At 32.8% G+C, this 7,663-nt stretch overlaps 1 protein-coding gene across 1 annotated transcript; it reads left to right on the plus strand.

The window, feature by feature from the left end:
• The first annotated feature begins 3,319 nt into the window (after positions 1-3,319).
• LOC104599286 (zinc finger protein ZAT11) lies at positions 3,320-4,224 on the plus strand. Its single transcript, XM_010261762.3, has one exon. It carries the CDS (start codon positions 3,441-3,443, stop codon positions 3,951-3,953), a length of 513 nt encoding a protein of 170 aa, XP_010260064.1. The 5' UTR covers positions 3,320-3,440; the 3' UTR covers positions 3,954-4,224.
• The last annotated feature ends 3,439 nt before the right edge of the window (positions 4,225-7,663 follow it).

The following is a 7,663-nucleotide window of genomic DNA, read 5'->3' on the forward strand; positions in this document are numbered from 1 at the left end:
AGATATCTGAATCTGATCAGATCATATTCGATTCAAATTATGAAAATTTAATAAATTATTAAAAGAAAAAAACATACAAGTTTATAGAAAAAAAAAACAAAAAAATACAGGTATTTGTTTCAACTATTTTCATCATATATAAATATATTTATTATAAATATTTTTTTACAAGTAAATATTGTTATATGTATATATGTATGTATGTATGTATGTATGTATGTATGTATGTATGTGGGATTGGATTGGATAATGAGGTGATCCAAATCCGATCCAAAAACTCGACAGAGGGTTATCTGAATCTGACAAAATATAGGATCAGATTTGGATCTTGATCCAATCCATTTGCAACCCTCATAGCTATCTGATTTCTTCTCAGTTTTTTCAGGTATTTAGCCTTTTTTGGGTATTATGGTAAAAAAACAATAGAAGAAAAAGAAAAAAAAAACCTCACATGAAATTTAAAAATTGGAAATTAAAATTAACTTTAACCTAGAGTCGCAAATAGTATTCGATTGTCCAAATTTAAATTCAATTTTGATTTGGTTAGAAACAATTAATGTGGATTTGATCATTATTTAAATGTTATATGTTCATTTTCATTGAAGAGTGGAGGTTGTCTTTCTCAATTTATTCATGTTATATGAAGTTAAGGTCACTTTTAGTTCATTATATTAAAAATATAATATGCTCATTTTTTGAATTTAATTTATTCTTTATGTTCAATGTTCAAATAAAATCCAAATTCGACCTGGATCCAATGTAAATTCAATGGATAAAATCAGATTTTAATCCAACATTAAAGAAATAATTCAAATTTATTATCAAAGAATATCTCATTAGATCAATAGATCCAATCTGTTTGCAGCCTTGACTTAGCTGTTATCTGCCCAAGTGGTATAGGTTTTATTTAACTACCATACGTGTTCTAATTTATAATGATAAACCACTATTTAATTATATAGTTGCTTGATTTTAATATATAAGAAAAATATAAATTAACCCTCATCCTCTTTCCTGAAAATCTTGTATTTTGTATCATTATTATTATTAATATTTATACTCATTTCAAATTTAGTCTAAAGAATAATCTGAAACCGTTACAGTAAGAAGGTGTGACATTTTGTTCCCACAGATCACCTAAAAATTCATCAACTCCACAACAACCATATTGTTAATTTATTAGTTTGTAAGAGTATGATAGGAAGCGTTCAACCTGAGACTTGGAGCAGATGGAATGTCAATAGCAGAAGTAGCATTAGAGAGCTATGGATATCTCCTCGGGCCCACCCCTCCCTTGGCCGAGGATAAGGTGGGGACGGAGGTATATTGTTGGGTCATGCCTAATTGCACCTGAATTAATCCCTTAAGGCTGTGTTTGGTTGCAGTGCAAAAGAATTTGCACTACTGATGCAAAATTATGGTAGTTGTAAATGATTTAAGTGCAAGTTTTGATTTACTTTTGTTTCAAATTTTACCTTACTTTATTTGATTGTTTGAAAAATGAAGCAAAATAAGATCTAAAGCAGAATAAAATAAAATTCAAAACAAAATTAAACCAAAATTAATTTACATTTTTTTTTCATTTACACTCCCATACATTTGTGCTAGTGTAAATAAAATTGCACTGCAATCAAATACGGCCTAAGATTCAGTTTGGAAGGAGTACAAATACAAATATATAGTGTGAAAAACCTTATATTTTGTATTGTATACATTTGTATTTATACTCTTTTAAAACTGAGCCTAATAAATAAATACAAATACATATAAAATAATATAAAATACAAGGATTTGCACTTTAGATATTTGTATCTATACTCCTTCTAAACAGACAACACCAAGGTGGCAGTGGGAGTGAGTTTGGAAGGGTATCAGCCTTTGTCTTTTGCTTGAGTTGTGTTGACCCAATGGAGAAAGCTACAAAAATTACATTGACTGGAAAGTTTGATTTATTAATTCAATTTAGAGCTTGTCTGGGAGGGATTTTGTATTGATCGAACCCCTTAAGAGAAGTTACCTGAGTTAGCTTCATAGAAAAGTCAATTTTACAGTTAATCTAAACTGATTTTCAACTTTTTTGATTTTCATCAAACATGGTTTCATGGTGTAATGCTGTAAGCCGCACAAAACCTTCCCAAGCGGGCACGAAGGCAAACTCTGGCTTTTTGGATTTTTCATCAATATAATTTCTTGTTTTTTTTTTCTCGGGGGTGGAGACGACCTAGCAAATTAAAGCCAGAAAACCACTGCATGAGAACACTCCCAAATGGACACTTAATTGATTATACAAGGGGTTTGGGCTTATAAAGTTATAATTATATTTTTTAGAAGGCCGTTTGGACAATGTTTTTGAACCTTCATTGACTCAGATGGTTGGTCTGTTTGGATCAGAAACTGTCCAAGCAACTGGTTCCATCTTACCCCAATCCTGATCTCCGACTAAAAGCCGTTAAGTTAATTAGTGAATCATTGATTCAGGCGACCAAATCATTATTATTATTTTTTAAATCAAACCATGAATTCGTTCAACAGTTTTTGATAATTTTTTTTTTTATTACAATGGACTGTTTATTTGAACTGGACAATCGAATCATCGAGTAAAAAACTAATGGCCATAATAGTTCCGATTTGAGGTCGGTTTTTTAAACATTGCGTTTGAGCTTATAAATAAAACACATAATATTCACAATTCACATATAGCATAGGATGGTGGTCATGTTATAATATAAAATATCAGTCGTTATCATGTAAAATGTACAAACATACTCCGCTGTGGAACATATGATGCACGTCTCATTTCATTATTTTCTTTCTTAAGCAATCTAATCCTTGTTAATTTTCTTTTCTTTTTGGCTAATTAGTTTTGGTCGACCTTCTTTGCTTTCATATTTAGAACTGAATTGATGTTCTAGAATTCTAAAAGTCTGAACCTTCGCAGAAATCCTCAGACCTTAGTCCGTTGCGTTTGGATAACGTGGCTGATCATGATTCATGATGACTCATGAGTTAAGCCGTCACGCTGACGTGGTGACTTCGACTATGATACCGAAAAGGCATGCTAACCAATCAGGTGGTTGGTGGGGTCAAAGTTCATCCGGTATCATAGGCATCATTGAAATTGCAGAAATGCACAATACACACCTACTGGATTGACCAAAGGCTAATACGATGCACTTGTTCCTTGAAGCGCACGAAATAAGGAGTAGATTGGTCTTTGGCTTAAGGTAAGGTAGATAACGAACGCCTATCTATCTATCAAAGGACAAAACAAAAAAACCCACTAAAGTCTAAAGTCATAGGCACCAGTACTCTACAGCTTATTAATCGCCTATAAATAAATAGTAGACTCGATCCCCCCTCCCGTCGTTAAGTTGCATTGCTTGCTTCGTCGCATAAGTCGTAATAGCCATCCAGAAGCCAACGAATCTTTCATAGCAGACATGAAGAGGAGCAGAGTAGAAGGTGAGATTGATAGCATCACCATGGCCAATTGTTTGATGCTGCTCTCCCGTGGAGCGGAGAACGACTCCATGGCTTACTTTCCCAGTCGTGTCTTCGAGTGTAAGACCTGCAACCGCCAGTTCCCGTCGTTCCAAGCACTGGGAGGCCATCGAGCGAGTCACAAGAAACCCAGATTGATGATGACGGGAGAAGACACAGCAGATCATCAGGCACAGTTGCAGAGCTTACAGATGAAGCCCAAGACGCATGAGTGCTCCGTATGCGGCCTGGAGTTTGCCATCGGTCAGGCCTTGGGTGGGCACATGAGGAGGCATAGAGCCGGTTTGAGCGAAGGTTTATCGCTGCCTCCTCCACCGCCAGTGCCGGTTTTGAAGAGATCCAGCAGTAGCAGGAGGGTTTTGTGTTTGGATTTGAACTTGACTCCTTTGGAGAATGATCTGGACTTACAGCTCGGGAGAAAGATTCCTCCTGTGGTCGATTGTCTTATCTGATCCCACACCTTCTTCTAGCTAGCTATTTCCACCATTTCTCCTGCTCTCTCGTGTATTTAGAATTTTGGGGATTCTTTTTACCTTTTTATACATGTATAATCTATATGTAATTAATTAGGGTTAGGATATAGGACATTAATAGGGTTTTTAGACGCAGTTCTACATTTTGTAAAACCTGGGACGAGGTGATCAGTCCCTTCCGTGATCGTTCTAGGACATATACCACACCATTTATTCCATGAATAAATTCTATTTTATCTGTTTTGTTTCATTGCTCTTCCCATAGTTAGGCTTTGGTTCTTAGCTAATTTAAGGCTACATCAACTCAAGTATTGGGTTGCGGAGTCAGAATTCTATTTGGTGCTGTCCTTAAATTCTCTATTTATATTTGGGCAGGAGATTTGGGGGATCTCCATCTCCTCTATTTGTATTTGGAGATATTCCCAATGTATGGCTGTGGTGTCATGTGAATAGACTAGGATAGGATTCTCGTGGGTAGGAAATCTGAATTGCATCGGTTTTACCTCAAAGTCGATGGCTATACAGCTGGCTGTGTAACCATTGATAACGCCCCACGCGAGTCATAAATACTAAGTGAGAGAATGGGTGATTGAGCTTTATCATTGGCTCCACAGCCATTGCATTCAACTAATGAGATGGTGTTACATAATTCATATTTGATTTGTTTATAGTATTGATAAAAATTAGTAATTTCAAGATGATTGATAACAAAAGGAACTAAATTTGAATTTGAATAAAACGAAAACAGTTTGCTAAAAATAAGACATGAAATCCGGATTAAAACATCAAATCAGAAGTAAACACATAAGCTAACATTAGGGAGGGGGGACCTATGCGATGCACAGAAAAATATGAAAGATTGGATAAATTTATTTACTATTAATTAATTCATAAATTAATAATCAAAATTTGCTGTTAATTAACTAAAAGTATTCAAAGATATTGTTAATATTTAAAATTTTAGTAATTGTGTTTTTCATTTAATGTTGATTTATAGAAAATAATTATTATTAATTTAATATGAATGAGTATTTTTTAATAATTTTAATTTTATCAATCATTTGTAGTAATTTTAATAACGGTTATTATTTTCATTATTTTTAAATAAAATTTACATTGACTTTAAATAAATAAAAATAATTATAAAAGCTAACATTTTCTCTAATTTCACCAATAACTAACAATTATATAGGAATGGAAACAAGGTGGGTTCGGGCATCCCTATCCCCGCCCTGTAGTCAAGACACTCTACCCCATCCCCAGTGTGAGGCGAGTTTAGGGCAAGGCACCCACTCCTCATCAAGGATGGGGAATCTTCAAATTTTCCCACCTCGTCCCAAGTGTTGGGCAAGTTCAAGGCAAGACACCCACTCCCTATCAACCCAATGTCCAATTTGATGACAACAATGATCAAAAGGATATACTGAGTATCAACCACATGGTAAATTTCTAAAACTACACTAACTTGTCTTTAATTTTTAAAAATATAATTTTATGAAAATTTTGGAAAATTTATTACATTTGTGTAAATTTGAAAATTTATTCAAATTTATTTTTAAATTGTTATTAAATAATTTATTATCTTTCTAAATGGTTTACTTACTGAATTACACTAATTTTTCTTATATTTTTTTATATAAACTAATCAATAATTTCCTGTTTCCAATATTATACTAGTTTATCTTAACAAATTGTGTAATTATTGGTTCAAATTACAATTTTTCTTTCCCATACTCATTTGTCTTCGATAATTTTAGATAATTTACAATGAAAATTACATAATTTTTCAATAGCTTTCCCAAATCTAAATGTAATAAACTTTTCTAAAATTTCCAAAATATTCCAATAATTTTCAATAATTATTTAATACATTTTAAATGAACTCTCAAAAATTTTATATCTTTTAATTTGCAAAATTCTATTTTATGAAAGTGTAGTTTTATGATTTTTTGAAGAATTTATTACATTTATGTAATTATGGAGATTTATTGTTTTTTTAAATTGTTATTAAATATTTATTTTTATTAGGTAGTTTACTAACAAAATTACACTAATTTATCTTTTATTTTCTTCCCCTACTTTAAAAAGTTATGATGAGTTATATAATAACAATATTTATTATTTTTTGGTAATTTACTAACTATATTTATTAACTTTTGATAATAACACTATTTTATACTCATTGAATATGGGTTGGATTAAATATTAATTATATTTAACTATTCATTAATTGATATGAATATTTTAAATAAGAGAGAGTGGATATAGATTTAGGGGAGAGATGTTAAGAATTGATTGAATATTGGGGTAATATGATAAATTCTTAATGGCTTAGAGGAGATAACTTGGGAGATCTAGAGATTTTGGAAATATTTTTAGATAGTTCGATTGGGAATGATGACATGGCTTAATGGGAATAATGAGATGGGAAGAGGAGAGAATCAAGAAGAACGCAGGGTGAAAATAATAGAACAAGAAGAGGTATGATGACTTAGACCGTCTTACTATACATAGATAGATTGTAAATTAGTGATGATGGTGTAATAGCCTGGTTTCCCTGATTGTTTCTAGCATATCAGGAGTGAGAGTAGACACATTAATTGCATAAAAATGTGATGCATGGAGTACATGTGTAGCTATTCTTAACATCCACTGTATATATGGAACCAGTACTGTTTCCATACAGCAATATTGATGATCGAGACTTTTGATTTTAAAGGGATTTATTTAAGTCAAATTATACCACCTATCGTATAAGACTACTTGTCATTGAAGGTATTTTTGTGGGCACATGATCCCAAAGTCGTTATAAAATGGAGAAGCAGACAAGAAAGTCTCGTGGATGGAATTCAGGGAAGCGAGTGACGCTGGGTGTTATCTTGGAGTCTAGTTAGTTGAAAGTGCTCTTGTACGCCAACTGTATCTATTCATATTTGTGCTCTTACCAAATTAAGCCAGAAGCTCAGTACAAATATAAATATATTTGGAAGAGCTGGACGCCAGACTCCGGCCGGTTATAACTTATCATACTGACAACTGTAATTAGGGGTGTCAATGGATCGGTTTTGGGTTGAAATCTGTCCAAATCAAAATCTATTTGGATGGATTGGACGGACCAATATGACATATTGGATTAGATCTAGTCCGTCCATAATGAATTTATATTGGATTGAGCCAATATCTGGTTCATTGATAGAAGATAAGAACATAGGTTGTCAATGGACTAGGTTTGAATTGAAACCAATCTAAATTAATAGAAATTTGAACTGGATTGGACCAAATCCATTTGTAATGGACTGGACCGGATTGGACCAAATCCAGTCCAATTGACACCCCTAACTGTAATAGACATCAATTCATCTATCACTACACGAATGACCCTGTTTTTGGTGTAATCTCACATGTGGGGAGGGGAGCAACTTCATTAATTCTTGTGTAGCTCGATCTCATCAGTCATTACAAATAAAGTTAGCAAATTTGATACTAGGCTGCCCTTGGAAACGATGCAAATAAGTGTGAATGAAAATATGTAAAGTATAAGATGGTCCATATAAATTATAAAGTTGGGTTAGTTTTGCATTGACAAATTTATCTTCTAACCAAATAGACTTTTTCAGTTTGGAAGGAGTATAAATGCAAATTTGTAGAGTGCAAATACATACAAAATACAAGGTTTTACCCTCTACATA

The sequence above is a fragment of the Nelumbo nucifera genome, chromosome 2 (assembly GCF_055504915.1).
Source record: "Nelumbo nucifera cultivar China Antique chromosome 2, China Antique-T2T, whole genome shotgun sequence".
Classification (NCBI taxonomy): domain Eukaryota; kingdom Viridiplantae; phylum Streptophyta; class Magnoliopsida; order Proteales; family Nelumbonaceae; genus Nelumbo; species Nelumbo nucifera.